Source organism: Athene cunicularia (assembly GCF_003259725.1).
Source record: "Athene cunicularia isolate RWA chromosome 8 unlocalized genomic scaffold, athCun1 chr8_part1, whole genome shotgun sequence".
NCBI lineage: Eukaryota > Metazoa > Chordata > Aves > Strigiformes > Strigidae > Athene > Athene cunicularia.
Window position 1 is genome coordinate 10,130,722 of NW_020799109.1, and position 19,090 is coordinate 10,149,811.

General features: G+C 49.4%; 2 protein-coding genes across 10 annotated transcripts; one reads left to right on the plus strand and one right to left on the minus strand.

Annotated features, from left to right (window-relative positions):
- The first annotated feature begins 8 nt into the window (after nt 1–8).
- Nucleotides 9–15,551, plus strand: LOC113482586 (vitamin D3 hydroxylase-associated protein-like). 9 transcript variants are annotated; one of them, XM_026853341.1, is made up of 18 exons: nt 9–85; nt 1,797–1,951; nt 2,826–2,957; nt 5,192–5,417; nt 6,354–6,467; nt 6,803–6,946; nt 7,903–8,036; nt 8,431–8,637; nt 9,111–9,151; nt 9,321–9,445; nt 10,079–10,204; nt 11,048–11,145; nt 11,251–11,422; nt 12,281–12,324; nt 12,780–12,819; nt 13,257–13,365; nt 13,704–13,849; nt 14,498–15,551. In XM_026853341.1, the coding sequence occupies exons 3-18, from the start codon at nt 2,839–2,841 to the stop codon at nt 14,621–14,623; spliced, it is 1,971 nt and encodes a 656-aa protein (XP_026709142.1). In that variant the 5' UTR covers nt 9–85; nt 1,797–1,951; nt 2,826–2,838; the 3' UTR covers nt 14,624–15,551. The 9 variants fall into 9 exon arrangements, with proteins under 9 accessions (XP_026709142.1, XP_026709139.1, XP_026709138.1 ...); XM_026853338.1 differs by having other exon boundaries at nt 15–577; XM_026853337.1 differs by having other exon boundaries at nt 15–1,951.
- Nucleotides 15,552–15,646: 95 nt separating this feature from the next.
- Nucleotides 15,647–18,946, minus strand: NSUN4 (NOP2/Sun RNA methyltransferase family member 4). The gene is made up of 5 exons (XM_026853347.1): nt 18,319–18,946; nt 17,988–18,142; nt 17,669–17,823; nt 16,863–16,987; nt 15,647–16,069 (listed from the first exon to the last, which is right to left on the minus strand). Exons 1-5 carry the CDS (start codon nt 18,696–18,698, stop codon nt 15,796–15,798), a joined length of 1,089 nt encoding a protein of 362 aa, XP_026709148.1. The 5' UTR covers nt 18,699–18,946; the 3' UTR covers nt 15,647–15,795.
- Between the last annotated feature and the right edge of the window lie 144 nt (nt 18,947–19,090).

Below are 19,090 nucleotides of genomic sequence, written 5' to 3' on the forward strand. Positions count from 1 at the left end.
GCTCCTGCCATGACTATCTCAGGCCAGGAGCAAAGGATTTTTAGCTGTCCTCTCATAGGGAAGATGGGAACTCACCATTAAACAGGTAACCTGCCCAGGTAGGATTCCTGGCTAGATCTGAGTATGCACAGACCTTGTTTTGCAAGGAAAGTGCAGTGTCCTTTGCTCATGTATCCCTCCATATCTTTGCAATGCTGAAGGAAGTGAAAGGGTCCTATTTATAAAAGGAATTTCCCTATGCATACTTGTGCTCTGCATTCCAGCTGCTCTTTGTGGGTGGCTCTGGAAGTATTTGCTGTTCCTCCTGCTCTCCTCTCTCCTGCCTCCAGCCAGTCACTAAATCTCAGGAATGCACATCATTAGGTCCCAGGACCCAGCACCCAAAGGGAAGTTCTCACTGTGATCCAGCAGATATTGAAGCAGAGTTTGTGGGTGCTGTCAGCCCTGGTTTGCAGCTCAGCCAAAGCCCTCCTGGCACAGAAGTGGATGAGGTGGACACATGTCCAGAAGAAGATGGACGAGGCTTGTAGGAAACAAGATGCAGGTTTGGACCAGATATAGGGAATTTAAAGAGCAGGTAAGTGTCTCAGCTTGGCAGAGAGCAAAGCACCCCCTGAGTAGAACTCGGTCCTTCTCAAGACACGTTGTCCATGATGTCAGTTGGCTTTGCTGTATAAATGTGAGGGAAAAGTGGAGAGGGCGATGCTGAGAGCAGTCTGGTGAGCTCAGGTGCTGAAACTCAAAGAGGGAAAGGCCTTTAGTAGGGCATAACTTCAGGTTTGCACGAAAATTCTTCTTCCAGACCTCTTCTGGATTGGAGAGAGGATGTCAGCTCCTTCCCACACCCGCCAGCACAGTGCTGCTGTGTTTCAAAGCTTTCCATGGCTCCTTCACCATGAGCTGTTGGCTCAGGCTGCACAGCCCTTGCAGACCTACACCATGTGTTTGCAGAGTGCTTGTCCGGCTGCCTGGCACTGACCAAAGTCCAGGCTTTGGTCTGCCTCAGAGAATTAGGTAGTAATGCTGCTTGGGCCCAAAGGGCTTTGTTTCTACTAGTTTTTCTCATCTCCATCACAAAAGGCTGTGGTCTTTGCTTTGATCATTTTTCCTCCTTCCTCCTGATTTTAATAAAAATTCAAATCTGCTCTCTTTAACCCACATTTTATTCTGTGGCCAGATAAGGGCGAGAGATTGAGTTATCAGACAATCCAGCTTTTTCATTTGGTTTTACTTCAGTTTGCAGGGTTTTTTTCTTTATTTTGCAGGCTAGACTTGTAGTCACAACATCAGGAGCAAATAAAACTCTCTAGAAGAACTGGTATCAGCAGAACCTGAGTCATTAGGACGGGTCACTTGGCTTCTTACAGTATCCAAAGCAAACAGAGCTCTCTGATATAACAGAAAGTGGCAGAGACCATTAGAGACATGAGTGTCCCCAGGATCCCAGACATTCATCTCAAACAAGTTTCAAGGGAGGAGGTAGTTAAGTAGCTAAAAGCAAATGTTTAAAAAATAGGTGAAATGTAACACCTTGACACAGCAATGCTCACCCCTGAAACATAAGAATGCAAGGATTAGAGTCAGTACATCTTTCATTCTGAAACAGCTGTTAGCTGCACAGATCCTGATCTCTCCAAGCACGGTCTCAATCTGCTGTCCTAATTTGCACTCAAATCACCTGGCTTCCCCCCTGCCCAGTTTGCCCACGGTGAGACCAGTGAAAAGCCCAACTTGCTGTTGTCAGCTTTGTGCCCAGCCATGGAGCAGCTGGAAACATCCTAGTCCTTCACCAACAGGGTGCTGAAGTCTCTGCTGTCACTTGGTGGGGACAGACCTGTGCAAGACACCAGGCATGACAGAAGAAGTAGGAATGCTCCTTGACTTCTGTTGAAGAACTAACAGCTCTCTGTAGCTTCTTAGCTGATGGTGTCTCTACCTTGTCGGAGAAGTTGTAAGTAGGTTACATACAACCCACTTGTCTATGGAAAGGCCCAAGGGAAACTACAGTACCCACAAAAGCGGGAAAGATGTAGGGATGGTCAGGAGAGAGAGCAGCCCCTGCTGCAGAGGTGTGAGGGTTGGTATGGGAGGTTTCTCTCCCCGTTCTATTGCAATTTATTCAGGGAGAGCCAACAGTCTCCTGGCTGAGCAGCAGGAAAAAGGGGTGATTGAAACAGACCCTCACCTCTCAACTGATGTTCTTGGTTGCTGGAAAGGTGCAGATTAAGTAGTGGCAAGTTTCTTACCAGCTGTTGTGTTCTGTGAGTGTTGGTGGGGTTGGACTGGAGTTGAGGAAAATCTCATGCTTCCAAGAGATATTCCAGGCTGAAATGAGTCAGAAACTGGAGAGTACCCAGAAAACATTTATTCAGCCCTCTGAGACAACTGGAATAACTTCTCCAGAGGAGACCAGCCCATTTCACTGTGATTTCAGTGTTTTGTGAAACGTCTTTAAAATTCTTTCAGAGAAGCGTAGTTAACATACCTAATTTTGTAAATTGTTTTGAAAAAGCACATCAGAGTGTTTGGTTCCAAAAACATGAACATGAGATATAACTGTCAGGATTTATTCTTTGTTGTTTTAATCAAAATAGAGTCAAAGCTGACTTAAAAATTATTATTAGCAATTTAGAGGGAAGACAGTTTAGCGATAGGAAATTTCTGTCAAAACCCAACCTGCTTGAGAGCTGAAGGTGTTGGATGGAGTGTGATGACGGTGTCAGTGCCATTTTGCTTTTGCAAGCATAGAAAGTGCAGCTCTTGCTGGGGACAGGAGTGGACTGTCCGAGTTGGTCTAACTGCCTTTTTTCTGTGATGGTCCAAAGTGAAGGTGATATCATGGATGCCACAATGAAATCCCAGACCAGCTGCCACAGGCTGACTCTTCTTGTGAAAAGGATCTTGGCTTTCATTGTAACTTCACTGGTGAGTTTGACCCTGGACCTGGATGGATTGAGGTGAGAAAAATATTGCAAAATTGTTGCACTTGGTCTTGGTTGTTTAGTGCACACCAGCACAGCATGGAGGAGTGAACACTGACCTGTGAGTCAGGCAGGTCTTGTCTTCTCTGCCATGGATTTGAGATTTGACTTGGGACATCCCTTTGTTTCCCTGCCTCGGTTTCCCCATGGGGACAGTGCTCTCTCTCTCTCTCAGCAGGCTTTTCTCCCAAGCATCCTTGCTCCCCTTTGCATAGATGTGGGTCCACACAAAGCCCTCCACTATGACCCAGCCCATCTGCCTCCATGTAACTGCTCCCCTCCGTGGCAGGGACGCTTTCATTTTATATGGCTCTTGGAGTGCTTCAGCAGGTCTACTCATAGGGTGCAAATCAGGCTGGGATTTTGACACCATCCCAGTCCTGAGGCCAACCTTCACTCCCTCCAGTCACTCGCCACTGCCTGTGTCCCTGCTGCAGGCTGTGGCAGGAGCCGTGGGGCTGCCCACAGCTGTGCCATGCATGGCCTTGCAGTGGCAGGAGACATACCTCCGGCTCATGAAGGAAGTGGAGATGCTCACACATTGATATGAAAGAGGCTTCCTCAGCAGCATCCGGCCACCTGGAAAAGCAGCTGCGCCTGCTGATAAATCTGCCCTTTGAAACGCCAAGTCAATCTGGACACAGCTGGCTCTGCCTCCGTTAAACATTTGCCGAGTGTCTAAAGGGCAGGATCAGAGCACAGGTCCCAGTGCACAAGGAGTTGTGGGAAGCCAATGCCCTGACGCTGTGCAGCATGGGGAAAAAACCTCCCATGTCCACTCAGCCCATCACAGAGGTTATGTTTTATGTTGCTGTCACGCAGGCAAATAGCCCACCTCTGCCTCGGGAAGGCCTTGCATGGGTTCCCGGGGGCTGGGAGAGGGCTGGGCATTGCTGTGAGCTGACCCTGTCCACATGTGCCTTCTGGAGGCACCTGCTAAAGCCAGCACATGGACCTGGAGTGGGAGCTGGGTGGGCTGCAGGCATGTCCCCATGCCACTCCTCTCGTAATGCCAGCAGTGCCTTAGCTGAGGAGGCATCCCCTGAGCCAGGGTGCCACTGAAAGGGAACACAGCAAAAGGCCAGCTTAATTTGTTCCCATGTAGCTAATTTCTGCCAGATCCAGACTGTTTCTTAGAGGATGCCAAAGCCAGTTTTGTTCAGAGTCCTTCCAAGTGAATTTTTATAACTGTTAAGAACGGACATGACAATGGATAAAAAAGCAGGCATTAGAGGACTACCTAGCCCTGATGAGAGAAGGCTCCTCACCTTCATTTCCATATCCAGTTTCACACTTTCTTGGAGCAGGATCAGGTTCTGGGCCTCTAGCCATCAAGGGCAACCTTGCAAAGTTTTGTAATGCACAGTCTAGCTTTTTTCAAAGTGGGACACATAGGAGGACTCACCATCCAAAACCAGCAGAGATCACAGACAGATCATGGCACTTGTTTTGGGGCTGATAGTGCCTGGGTTGTTGCTTTCAGCTCAGTGCATGGTTCTTGTGTGCTTGTTGTGAGAGGCATCTGTGCTGGAAAGACCTCAGACACTAGCTGTACCAACGTCTGTTTTAAGTAGTTTGCTTCTGGCCTGCAACCCCGTGGGATTTTCCACTCATAAGGCAATACCAGCATGCTCCATCACGGGGTGGAATAGCCTCTCATCTGGTACATGCAGACATCATGGCAGTGCTGAGCACTATTCCACTGGCCTCCTGAAACAGCCTCTTGGCCACCATAAGAGCAGCATAGGCTAAGGGATTTGGTGAGTGAGTGGGTGCCCCACAGCTACGCATCCTCTTGTCATACCATCCCCTAAACCCATGCAGGGAAGTATTGTGATTTCAAGCTGTTTTTTCCCCTTCTCCCATTGTCCTTCAGGCCACACAGGAAATAGGAGAGGAGCTATTTCCTTGCTTCTTTTGTTCAGCTGATCCCACAGCCCTTCCTCCCCAGCAGAGAACTTCCCGCAGCCCAGAAAGCCCCTATAAACCCGATGCCTCAAGGTTCACTGGCCAAACTTCACCTTTTCCATTTCCCAGTCAATCATTCTCCACTGCACGCTCGGCTGAAGGCAGCTTTGCAGGGGTCAGCTTTGGACTTACAAACTATTTACTGACCTGAAGCGGTGGTGCTGGGAGGAAGGACAGGTCTGGGGAGGCAAGGAAGGGCTCTTGCTCCTACCTTGCTTTTCTTTCTCACTCCATCCCTGCAGACCAGAAGCCCACATTATGATCCAGTACCAGCTGAGGCAGGTCCTGCCAGAGAGGAAGGTAGATCCTTCTGCTGCCCTTGCCTTGCTCTGCAGCTCAGCAGCAGCCATAGTGGTCTGGAAATGGCTGGTCAAAAGGCAAATCCAGAAGAAAATGGAAAAGGCTCGGAGGACCCAGAATGAGGGTTTGAAGAAAATGGCAAAGGCTGTCCAGCAGTTCAGGGAGCAGGTAACCTGTCCTTCTGGGGGGTCTGAATACCACCGGGGTGTCTGATGATGTTGCTCTTCAGCTCCTCCTTCCAGTTCATGGCTCCATAGATTTTATAATGACTCCGGGGAAGATGTGCCAGCAGCCCTCAACAAGAGGAAAGGCTGCCTTGAGAGGAAGGGAGGTCACTGCTCTCTTCAAGCTGGATGAGATACAGTGAGAGTCTACAGCCATGGAGATGTGAATTACTCACTGGGAAGAGGTTTTGGACAGTACAGGTGATGAAGCACTGGACCTTCATTGATCCAAAACCCAGTTCTTTCAGGATCTAGAAATGTCTTTTGCCTCTATGGGCAGAAACAAGAAAGCTTTTTCCTCTTACTCCTAAGTTTGCACATCTGTCCACATCCCTATATCTTTCTCTCTAAAACCAAGCATTTGGATGGCTCTTGGAGAGAATTCAGGAGCTTTTACTCAGGTTCCTAGCCTCCTGGCCCAGCAGGCTGACCAGAAGATGCTTGGCCTAACTTAACGCTAATGAAGCACAGGGAATTCAGTGTCCTCCCGGGAACAACTAGGACATGACATGGGGAAAAATGAGGCAGGCACCCAACTGGCATGGATGTGGCCCTGAATTCCTACTGCAACACTGATGTCTAACCACATTTCCTTCCTGTTCCATTTGCTTCTGAGTAGCTATTGGTTAAACCAGCTCATGTTTACACAGGTAACGTACCTGAAGATAAAGCATACAAGCTACAGGTGGTACATATCTTCGCAACATTTTTTCTTAAATATATGTATATATAAATATGGTGTAAAACCTTAAAAAAAGGTGGTGACCTTAAAAAAGCTGGTTATCAAGCTCTGTTGATAATGGTGGCAAAGCTTATCCCCTTTGAGCCAAAGGGTAACTGGAGCTGCTGTCCTGGCATCTCCTTTATCTTCCCTTTGCAGGTCCCCAGTGTCCAGACAGATGCCATCCTGTCCCTGCCCCTGCTGGAACTCGCTGGGAGACTACAGGAAGGGTCTCTGTCCCCCAAGACTGTCCTCTACACCTACTTAGAGAAGGTGAGTTCTTGTCCTTAGTGTGATGGGCAAATCACTTACGTTCTCCATGCCATGGTGTGTGGGCTGGTGGCTGAGAAGACTTGCTGAAGTGGTGATAATGACAAATTTTTAACATAGCAGATATCAGGAGAAAGATATGAAAAGTCAGGGCTTTATCTCCTGGGCCAGACACATCACTGGACAGTCTTTTGAGATGGTTTGGACTGGGATGCTCTGTAGAGGTTATTCATGCCAAGCCACAAGCCCTTGCTTTGGAGATCCAGGTAGGTACTAAAAGACACTGTGTAACGGTGCTGTTCTTAACTAACACCTATTCCTCCATGTGTCTGGCAAAGGCCCTGGAAGTGACCCAGCAGACAAACTGCTTGCAACATTTTATCCCAGAGTGTGAGGAGCAGCTCCAGGAAATACAACAGCAGAGGGAGAAAGGTCTGCTCTACGGCATCCCAATCAGCATCAAGGATCACATCGGCCACAAGGTGCTTCCCTTTGTGTCTGTGAAGTGTCCCATCATGAACTGGGCTAAAGTGATGGGACATGGAGAATGGGGAAGGGGCCCAATCCCTGCCTGCTTACACCACAGGAAGCCTGGCTGGGTCTGAGGCTGTTGCCTCACATCTCATTGCAGCTGCAACCCTGTCAGTTAGAACCCTTCACCAGCAAAAAACCCAAGAAGTCAATAGTTATATGCCCAAATGATTTCTTCTCTGATACATGAGACAGCACAGGCTGGGCTACGTGGTTGTTTGGGCCATAACTTAGACTTCTATGCAGAGGTTTGCAGTTATCGGGTATAAGAAAACATTGTTTAGCTTCCAGAAAGTCATTAGTAGCAGGAGCCATTAACCTTGAATCCCTGTTGGGCTGTAGTCTGGCCACAGAGCCACTTAGAAAAGAGCCTGTGCATGAGATGCACCAGGGACCCCCTCACAGACAAGCCCTGATGAGGATTGACCACGGACTCCTGAGATGAATTTGTTAGGCAGTCTCCTCCATGTTGACTTACTAACACAGTTAAGAGGACTCAAAGCCCAAAGCAAGCCCCAAACACTAAGGCTAACTGAAAAAGGATCACAGTGTATTTGTCTGGAATGTATATTCCCTCCCTGAACATCCACTGGTGGCTCCACTTGGACAGCAGGACACTGGGTTTCATCCTGAGCTAGTGCATCTATGGAGTTGCATCTGGGTCAGGGGAAAGAAATGACATGAAAAAGAGCAAGGACAGCTTCAGGAGAAGCCTTAACTCTATGACTGTTTGGCAGCCCTCTGCCAAAGATGGAAGGAGAGGGAGTCCTTGGCCCTTCATGCAAGGATTTGCAAGGAAGTGGGTTAGCAACCACCCCACCCCCCGCAAAGAGGACACCAGATCATCCTTCCAAAACTGCAGGGGAACTGTGCTGACCGTGTCCATTGTCACTTCTCCTCTCTGCAGGGACATCTGTCAACGTGTGGACTTGTGCAACGCCTGGGCACTGTGGTGCAGGAGGATAGCGTCCTAGTCAAGGTTTTGAAGAGACAGGGGGCCATCCCATTTGCAATGACCAACGTGCCACAATCCCTCTTCAAGTAACACACTTTATTAGAAATCTCTCCTCTGGTTGTGCTCCCGAAGCTAAAACCCAGCCTGTAGGCGCCTGGACAGGCTCCTTCCTGTCTCCTGAGATGTTACCTGGATGAGTTCCTCTTCCATCAGCTGCCAAATATCTCAGTTCAACTGAAAACAGCTTTTAGATAAGATTAAGAGGAAAAAAAAAAAACTACCATGACATAAGAGAAATCAAGCACATTTGTGCATGGGAGGGAGAGTGGGAGCTCATGGGAACGAGCCATGTTCCCAGGGATTTAGGGGCTGGAAGGATGGGGTTGGCTATGCCACATAAGCTCACTGCAAGGGAGAACCAACAAACTCAAGGCATTAGACTGTTTCTGACAGCCCACTTGCTGGTTTTCTTCTCCCCAGCTATGACTGCAGCAACCCTGTCTTCGGCCAGACCTTGAACCCCTTCAACCACCAGAAGAGCCCCGGGGGCTCCTCAGGAGGGGAAGGAGCTCTGATCGCAGGGGGAGGCTCCATCCTGGGCATCGGCTCGGACATCGGTGGCAGCATCCGCCTGCCATCCAGCTTCTGCGGGCTGTGTGGGCTCAAACCCACGGCTGAAAGGCTCAGGTAGGTGATGGGGCCTGCCCTTCCCACCTTGCAAGAAGCCTGCTAATTGTCAAACCCAGAAGAAACAAGGTACTCAGTAAGTACCTGGGGGCAAAGGAGAGGATGTTTTCCTAAAGGCTGTCTTACCTTGCTCAAAATCTCTCCCAAGAAGCAGCATTGTTAAATTTTGTAGGGAAATGGCCTATTTTCATTGTAAATCTGGCCTGGGTTAGAAGGAAAAGGGGGGGAAAGTGGTTAAATAATGCCAAAATGGAACATTTTTTGTTAAACCAAACTAAGATTTCTTGAGGTTTTGGTTTTTTTTTTTTCATTTTGACCAAAATTTTCTGTTTCACAAGACTCAAATCAAATACTTTTAATAATTTCCTTCTGGTTCGGGTCCTGAATTGAAGACTCTGTTGTGTTATTCAAATACATTGAGAATATCTCATCATGACTGAAATTACAATATACTTCTTTTTCTTTTCCCACAGCCTGTCTGGAGCAAGTGGCCCAGTCAGTGGGATCCTGGCAGGTACATGAATTTTTAATTGCTTTTCTCTATATGCTGTGGCAAGTCCTTTGTCCTCTTCTAAGCCTGAGGAAAGCCTGAGACAACCAAGATCTGTCTGGAGTCCATCTGAAACATCCCACCTCATTGCCTGGTCAACACTTGCAGACAGTGTTTGCTCTTCCCACTCCAGTTCCGTGTGCGCTGGGGCCGATGGCAAGAGATGTGGACAGCCTGGCCCTATGCATGAAGGCGCTGCTCTGTCAGGAGATGTTCCAGCTGGACCCCACTGTGCCCCCTATACCCTTCAATGAGGAGGTGAGTCCTTAAGTCAGCAAGCCCTGGTTCTTTTGAGGGTGCTGCACGCTCAAGGTATGCATTAAGGGTCCAGTTATCTTTATAGTACTGGTTTCCAGTAACTTGTTAGCTCTCTTTGAGGGCACAATCATAATTATTAGTAAAAAAATATAGGTTAATAAGTAGGTATCCTTTGTGCCCTTTCAGCTGGTGTGTAGTTTGTCAGATTGAGAGACCCCAGCAAAGAGTAGGGAAGAAAGCAACATCAGGAGCAAAAAGCTGGAGATTTGTAGGGCAAGATGAGACAGCATCCGAAACCCCTGCAGCAAATCTCTTGACTGACGACATTTCCTTTCGTGCTGCAGCAGATGAATTTCAGAAGGTTTTTCTACCCTTGTCCTTTATAAAAATAGTTGACTCTGCTGGCCTTGAGTGGCTGTGCTCTATCTGAAAGGAGAACTGAAGGGGAAACTGGAGAAGAAGGCAGGGGTGGACATTTGGACAGGGTAACTTATAGAAACTGTAAGCAGCAAAACAGAAAATTAGTTACTCCCCATCTTCTGGAGCTTTTATCTCTTTCTGCAGTAGGCTTCAGCATGGGGGCAACCCTCAGCAGGGTTGGAAATGCTTTAACTGGTGGCTCCTTTGCTCCAGGTGTACTCCAGCTCTGCTCCTCTGCGGGTCGGGTACTACGACACAGACGGTTACTTCCCACTGCCCCCTTGCATGCGGCGGGCGGTGCGGGAGACCCGGGATGCTCTGCAGGCAGCCGGGCACCAGGTGAGAACAACCACCCTGCGCTCTTCTCCCCGAGGTGTCCCCAGCTTTGCTCCTCACTGCTGAAATCACCCTTCAGAGACCAGACATAGCCCCAAGCCCAACTGTGGGATAAATGACCTACCAAAGATTCAGTATTGTTACTACAGCCATGTAATGCAAAGCAGATGCACGTACGCAGGGTAGCAGTGCATGTCACGGGGAAACAGCACTAGCAGTTAACAAGCTTGTACCTTCACAGGGACGGGGGTGTAAAAAATCCATCTCTGATCTCCTGGTAGCTGTGGTCCACGCCAGACAGCATCATCCATAAAGCACTGCATTTGACTCTGGAACATTACCCTGGGATTTTCTAGGTCTGTCCTTCCCCAGTAGAGCTCTGAGAGGTGTTTTTCCCCTTCTTCCCCAATGCCCATGGAGACCTCTGTTCCTCCTGGACCACTGAGGGAAAAGGGCCATAGGACATGGGATAGGAGACACCATTCCTCCATCTAGACCTACCTGTAGAAACATGCTGGTGGTGCTCCTCATAGCAAAGTGAGTCCATGTCTGAGTAGGTGTCAGTTCTGCTGAGACTGGCAGGAAACTGGTGCAGTTTCTGGTTTAGTGACTGCCTGGGGCAGGATGAAGGAGGAAACATCTCTGGAGAGATCTCAGAGCTGAGCCAAACGGCATCAGGGAGGAATAATCCCATGGGGAGATGCCTGGGCTGGTAAAGGATTGAACCGGGACCTCTGTTGGCATGTGGAGCCCGGTGCTGCTCTGCCTTTGAAGTATATCCCACAGTTGGGCCTTGTAAATTATTCAGATTCCCAGGCTGCCACATAATCTTGTGTTTTGGTGCAGCTGGTGCCCTTTTCTCCACCGGGGATCCACTATGTCATGACTGAACTGTTTTTGAAGACCTTTTTTGCTGATGGAGGCCATGCTTGGTTGGATGTGTTGTAAGTAGGAGCCCTCTGGCAGCAGTGCTGTAAAACAGCACCATCCATGAGCACAACGAGCACAATGCAGAGGCAAAACAAGCCTGTGTCTCCCATCCCAAACAGGAGATACTTAGGCTTCTTGAAAAAGGGCATACAGCTTCTCTGGCATGATCCCCTCCTCTTGTCGTGTCTCAGCACAGGAGATATTGTAGATCCAAACTTGAAATCACAGGTGAATTGCTGCAAGATCCCAAGACTGGGCAAGAAGCTGCTGGCTCTGATTCTTAAACCTCTGGTGAGTCCCTGACCTCAGGCTCAAAGCAGAGTGGTGTCAGCAAGGCCTTGAGATGCTTGAAAGTGTGATGATACTGAGAGACACTTTTAACTCCGGGATTTCAGGCTAAGGCACATGCTATCACTGTGGAAGATCTTTTCTAGACCCCTGCTGGGATTTATCCAGTACAAAGGGAAGTGGGAGAAGGACCAGCTAAGAGATGTAAAAAAGATTAATAAGAGCCCACAGAAAGTGGTTCTCCAAATGCTAGACCTGGCAGTGTCCAGTTTCCTACGGATTCATGCATTGGGATTACTGCAGCAGAGGGACTCGAGGTTGAAGATCTATCACTGTGTTGGGCACCTCACAAAGATGACACCTTCATGGGGACTCCTGGTGATTAATAAGGGCTGGCCCTCACTGTAGTCTTTTCACCAGCTGAGCATCCCTTTGCAGGGCTTCTCTGTCCTCCATTTTGTCTGCCTTTGTGTCCATTGGGGTTGTTCTCAGCTGACAGGGTCCAAAAGGCAACAGTGAGTGGGAGGCCATCAAAGTGCTTTTAAAGGTCTTGTTTCTGTGAGTTACGAAGCTAAAAAATGTTTGATTATTCAAAAACAATGAAAAGCAACCTGGTTCAAGTCAGTGTGTTTTGATGTGGGCAGGAAATATTGGCCTGTAAGAAACAATTTGGGAACCAACAACCAGAAGTTGGAAGCAAAGTAAATTCAGAATCACGAGGAGCATTTTTAATCATCATCATTCATCCTCAGGGCAGCATCCCCAGACACGGAGGCAGACCAGGACCAGGGGCTTCCAGGGGTGGCACAAGTTACAACACCCCCGTGTCATGTCCCTAACAGGAACCTCATGCTTTTCCAGTTTCCCCGCTTGGCTGACTACCTGAGCGCCTTGGGTGGAACGAGGTGAGAAGGCATCGTCCTCAGGGATGTCCATGAAAATGAACGGTACCTTCTCCTCTAAGTGTCCATTGTGGGGAGGACTGGATTCACGACAGGCTCTGTCTGAGCTGCTCTCTGCAGGGGCTCCATCCCGGACATGGAACACATCTCCGCAGTGTTGCGCTGCCCCAGCATTATCCTGAAAGGACTGCGGGGCTTGCAAGGACAAGGTCATAGAGGAAGCTTGGGGTGGAGATGAGTGCTAAATCCAGGCTCAGAAGGGAAACCTTCTCTACCACTTCCGGACATTGTTGCTTAATTGCTTCGCCAAATGCCAAAGGAAACTTTAGACAAATTTTGAAAAATGTATTGTTTTAATTAATTGCTAAAATCACTGGGCCTTATCAACCTTGAGGATTATTTAAACAATTGCTCCTCCGCTTAAAGCTTAAAAATGTTGCTACGATTTCCACTTGCAGGTCAGTGAAGGAGATGTGGAATCATCACCATCAAATAGAGGTATGTTTTGAGGACTTTTCTCTCTGGCATCATGCTATGAGTTGAGGCTTTGTGGCAAGTGACAGGTCAGAGGGTCATCGGTTAGGAAAGGGGTTGTGCAGAGGGAAAGGCAGAAAAGAATAGAAATGGGGTAGATGGGCTTTTGGATCAACTCAGCCAAGACTGTCAGTTGCCCAAATGCCCACATTTGACAGTCCTCGCACAACAAATGCTGTCCTGGGAGTGGGGATGGCTAAAGAGAGACTTTTCCAATTCCTGGCCAGTCTGACCATGTGCTGTGGAGGCAGACACTTAAACACTCCCCTGCCTCTTCCCTTGAGCACAGCTGCCTGCTGCTGCCTCCTTGGCCCTGCCAGAGCCTGGCACATACCCTGAAGAAGCTGAGACGCTCTAGGCATGGACATGGCCTCCATGTCATCTCCTCTCTCCTCCCCAAGGTGTACCGCACCGAGTTCATCGCCCAGTGGAGGAAACTCCAGCTTGATGTTGTGCTGTGCCCTGTCCTGGGGCCTGCCTTCACCATAGGATACCCCGGGAAACTCCTCAGTAAGTGAGTCTGGGACTTCTAAAGGAGGGCAGGGGACTGCAGTGGTTGAGACTGGACAGAAATATCTACTACCATGGAGCTGCACTGCCCACCTAAGCATTTTATGGGCATTGGGAAGGAAAAATAGCTACCCTAAAGCTATCCAAGCAGACAGACAAGACACATGGATGAAGTGATCTGGTGGCAGTTGTTTCTTGCAGTAGGACTTGGACCTGCAGATGACCAGCCCTGTGCAATCCCTCCTCCCAGCAGCAGCTGGTTCTCAGGGGTTTCAGTGAACATGTAAGTTTGAAAGGAGACAGGAGTCTGTGACTGCCTGCGTTCTCTCTTGTTTCAGCTGCCATCTCCTCCACGATGCTGTACAATGTCTTGAACTTCCCTGCTGGGGTTGTACCTGTCAGCACAGTGACAGAAGCTGATGAGGAAGAGCTAAAGCTTTACCAAGGATGCTGTGATGACCCCTGGGACCAGATGCTGAAACAGGTATGTGACACAGAAAGTGGTGGAGCAGAAACTGCTGATGAATGTTCAAGTAACTGAAATCAGGGGCTTCTAAATGTCTCCATCAATATGGGCACAGTGAAAAAAAAAAAATCACCTCTTCTTTAAATACCCTTTGCAAGTCCCTTTTCTTCCAAGAAAGAGTCACTAAGTCACTGAGCTTTGGAGGGACTGGGGGAGCACTCCCAGGCTGGATTATAGGCTGAGATCAGAAAGAAGCCGTGCAGCAAGACTTATTTGAGTAGGTCCTTGTGATGGCCACAGCTCACAGCACTGCACTGAACTTGCCTCCTGCTCCATGACACCTTCACCACACCAAGGCTGTCAGTGGAGAATGGATGAGGAATGAGGGTGGTGAAGGAAAAGAAATCTGGCTGCAAGACCGCTCAAAGCAGAGCTGGCTGGGGCTTGGGGGTGGGGGTGTCTTAAACACACTGCCCAAGATTTGGCATCATGAGAACAGCAAGAGCCTTCCCTCCGCCCCAGCACGCTAGCACTGCTTGAATGGCAGGGCTCAGCCTCCAACCCCCCACTCTCCGAGAGAAGCCACATGCCTAGACCATGTTTCCAAAAGCTGCTGGAGGCCTGAGCCCCACAGGTAACCTCTCACCACTTGTGCTGTCGCTCCAGGCCGTGGCAGGAGCCGTGGGGCTGCCCGTGGCTGTGCAGTGCGTGGCCTTGCCGTGGCAGGAGGAGCTGTGCCTCCGGTTCATGAAGGAGGTGGAGACCCTCAGCCGTGAGAAGAGAGCAGCATAGCTTTCATGGTCCCACGCCTGCAGGGCCAGAGGCGAGGAAACGGGACAGCCCTGCACTTCTCTTTTGCAACTGGCAATGCAGAAACTACACTGAGGAGGGAAGGAGGAAGGAAAAGCCATTTCCTGACTCCCCTCCTTGTCAATACGCACACATCCTATAAGGAACCAAGATGCCATGCAGAGGGCAGGACTGCTTAAGCTGGGTTCAAATAATGATAAATCTATGAACTCCACCTTCCTGGAAAGATGGACATTAATGGGGGTTCACCCTCATTTTCACCTGTGTTGACTTTTGACAAAGCAGGGTGATGCTGAGAGAAAATTATTACGATAGCTCAACAGTATTTTGCTGGTGCTGGAGTAACTTCATGTGGATGTAACGATGGGCTGCCCTGTAAAGAACACAGCCACGTCTACCCTCCCCATCACTGTATTTTGCTCACAAAAATAAAAATGTAGCTATTAAGCAATCCTTCTCATAAACTCCAGTAATCCTTCACTGATACCTATTATATGAATGCAGTTATTACTCAAAATCATACTAACACCTTCCCACTGGACACTAAATGGCATCTAGCATGGGAGCATTCACACCTTCCCTCTCAACCACAGCTTTCCTGTCTGTGAGGGATGGCAACAATCACTGGCCTTTCCACAGCATCAAGCTCTTTCCACCACCACACCACGAGCATGTTATTTCCAACCTCACAGCAGGGGCACTCTTAGCAGCCTCTTATTTCAAGACCTCAGGGTGCTCCTTCTGAAGGCAGGAGATAAGCAGACATGCCACTCAGTTATGCAGACAGTGAGATCTGGGACAGAAAGCCTGAGATGCCCAAATGGTGTTTGTTAACCCAAACCTGCTCAGGTAGGATGAAAGCAGTCAGACGGGAGGGAGAAAGCAGCACCCACACAGGGCCATCTACCCTGTCCCGAGACAAAGGGATAAATCACTCCCTCTGATAAGACCTCTCTCTCTTTCTTAAACACCTCAGCCTCAGATAAATATTCAGGAGACTCCACAGCAGGTTTTTCTCATTTATTATCTATGTCTGCAGTAAAAATGCAGACTTCCTTCGGGACAGTTTAGAAGGAAAAATAAATATAAAGCAGTTCTGCTTTCCCTGGAACTTTGGGATATCTCCTGACAACAAGCATAGTCTGTTATCCCTTCTACACCCGACATAATTTGCAGAAATACATAGGTCCAAAGTTGGCTGTGAGGTGAGGCAGAACAAGCTCCCCCAGCCGGCAATCCGAGAAGAAGGAAAACGTGTCCTGGAAGAGCGTCCGAAAGTGGCTCAAGTCCTCAACGTGGATACTGATGTTAAACTGGGTTTCTGCAATTTCTACTGCTCTCTCAATCACGTGCTCATTCTGCAGCGGGGAGAGGGAGCACGTGGAATAGACAACCTTTCCTCCCGGCTTGGTAGCGAGGATCCCAGCCCTGCAGGCAAGATGAACACACACACCATCACAGGCAGAAGAGGACTGTGTGGGACACCAGCATTCCCACCCACTGAAATTGGGAAGCCAGCACATAACTCATAGGTGAGAGACATATCACCTTGAACCCCACAGGCTCAGCAGTCTCACTGTGTCACTGCAACTCGAAGACTGTTTTAGACCAGGATAGTATGGGTCAAATAGATGCTTAGATTGATAAAGTATTTAACATGGGATTGATGCTAATGGTGAGCAGCTGGAAGGAGTAATCCTGCACTCACCTCCAAGAGAAGGCGGTAAGAGTATGTACAAGGGAAGAGGCTCTTGTAGTTCAAACACTGCCATGGGACTCTCTAATCTGTTTCTTTATTGCCCCAGCTCACAGTCAGCCCATCCAGCCTTCCCAGCGAAATGGGGTGACAAAGCGTCCCCTGTCCTCCCATGTGCTGGGACATGTGGACACTCAGGAATCCTGAAGGGCTGACAGCTGGGACCCAGGAGATCATCACACAAAAGAACCACACTACACCCATCCTGTTCCTTAGACCTTCCTCCCTATCTCCTATGGCTACTGCTGGGGACAGGAAGGACATTTGATCTGACTGAGAACATCTGTACCTTCTTACACTTGTTATGATTTGATGTGTTCAACTACTGCCATTCCAGAAAACCACACATGCTTTCCACATTCCCCAGCCAGGGACACATAAAGTAAGAAGAGGTTTCCGTGCTGGCCATGGAGAGCTGCTAACGTAACACAAATGGCACTAACACACAGCATCGAGCTCACTCACATCAGCAGCTGCAGCTGCAGCATGGGCAACATCTGACGCTCTTTGGTTCGTCTCTTGTGGAAGATGTTGTTCTCCTCCTCCATGACAGAGTGCCTGTCTGTCGTGCAGGGCACATCCACCAGGACCTGTGGCAGCAGAAGCCCTGATCAGAACTGAGAGTCTCCCATAGCAACCTGCCCCTTGCCCAGCTCCCCCACCCTTGCCACACACCAAGCAGCTCTCGGTACTGTGCCTAACCATTGCTGCCCGAGCCAGCTGTGCCCTCACACTGAACTGTAACTCGTCTGGCTGCTTTTGCACTTCAGGAATATGCAAACAGACACAGAAATGGTGGGTAACATCACGCTCTCACATAAGTCCTCATTTAAGGTTTCTACTCTGCACGTCTTCCTGGTATAGGCGTTACTGCAGCACCTACAGCTGCAACCACACATGGCCAGAGCTCCCACAGTGACACCTCCTGGAGTAACAAACCCAGCTCCCACAGCTGGACATGGCTGAGAAACAAGAACTATCTCATCTTCACATTTAACCCCTTCCAGGTGATGGATTAGAACAGGATTTTTAAGGGGTTTTACACAGGTAAATAAAGGTCCAACTCCAGATGCCCATATGCACCAGATGCTGCAGAAAGGGTATAGCAGGAGGAAATCATACCATACATGTGGCTTAGTTTTCTCTCTTTATCTGCATTTAAGATTATGAAAAACTGTAAAATTATACTGTAGGATAAGTTGCTGTCTTCCTCTGAAACAGGAGGAAAGTGAACTGGATGGGTTTATCTTCATGGGCTCCTAATCACTTACCTTATGGAAAGTGCCACCTCCCAGCTGTTCCCAGTCCCTTCCGTCGCAGGATGTGACACTCACCGCTTTCCTTATTTCTGTGGGAACGTAGTTATAGAGAATCTGGTGCAGCCTCTTCGTCCGGCAAATGGAGACGTCATTGGCTGCCAGATGCCCTGAAAGGACAAAACAGGCACACTGGGAATGTCACTCTTGCAAAACCACACCTGATTACCAACTCTTACAACCAGAAATTATAACGGTCAGACATTAGTGCGTACAGCACACTCTTCCAGCCCTGTTTTATGGATGGGGACAGGGACCACCCACCTCCACTTACCACAAGCCCCAGTCTGCAGCAGAGCCAGAGTCTTGCCACCTGGAGCCGCACAGAGGTCAAGGACAAAGTCATCTGGCTGCACATTGAGCGCCAGGACTGGCAGAAGAGATGCTGCGTCCATGAGATAATAGTTGAGGAGCCCCAGAATGTCTGGCCTGGAAATCACCAGTTTGTGTAAAAAAAAAAAAAGCAAACACGCAAACACGCAAGGGGAAAAGAAAACAGCAGTTGAAAGTGGGGATGGGGACACACAGGAGCAGCAGGTGCTCACACACGTGCAGCCCCTGAGGCTGGCAATGACAGTGGGCGGTCTGTCCCAGGGATGTCTCACCGTGCAGGGCGAAAGCGTGTGATGTCACCCCTGGGGAAGGTGTAACACTTGATCTTGGAGCTGATGGAGGCATGACGTGGTGGTGACATCTCTGCCTGTGTCATCATCTCTGCCTGCATCACTATCCTGCCCTCACCAAACCTCTCCTGGGACCTGCTTTCTTCCCCTGTCCCCGTCTCCTCCTCCGCTGCACTCCCCTGCGATCGCTGCGCCTTTTTGCAGGCTTCAGAAACAAAATCGGTGGCATTCAGCAGTTCCAGCTCTTGGGTGATGTGGTCGAGAGGACAGAAGTTGTTGAGGAGGGCACCGTACTTCCTCTCGCAGAGCAGGCCGGCGCGGACAGAGGGCCACAGCTCCTTCAGCTGCAGGCTGTAGTTCATGTCGAAGTGGTGCAGGGCCAGCCGCGTGGGTGGGATGCGGGAGGCCGTGGCAGCCTTGGGGGAAAAAAATATCAGAGCAGTTAAAAGACAAAATACCTTGAGATCCCAGTGCCACCCCCTTCCCAGGCTCAATGTTTTTCTGGGAAAATCCAGCGCCCTGTTCTCTGCTGCCAAAAGTCCCAGGGGCCTTTCTGCAACCCCTGAAGGTGACTGTGGCCCCACCACCCGTGGGCTGGTGGTGCCCTGGGGAGGGTGGTGTAACAGGGGTGTAACGGGTGAGGGGGTGCTACAGGGTGCTGCGAGAGAGGCAAGGGGGTAAAACAGGGAGATCAGCGGGGCACAGTGGGGTGCAAAGAGGGTCAGAGGGGCGAAAAGAGGGGGTGCAGGGCAGC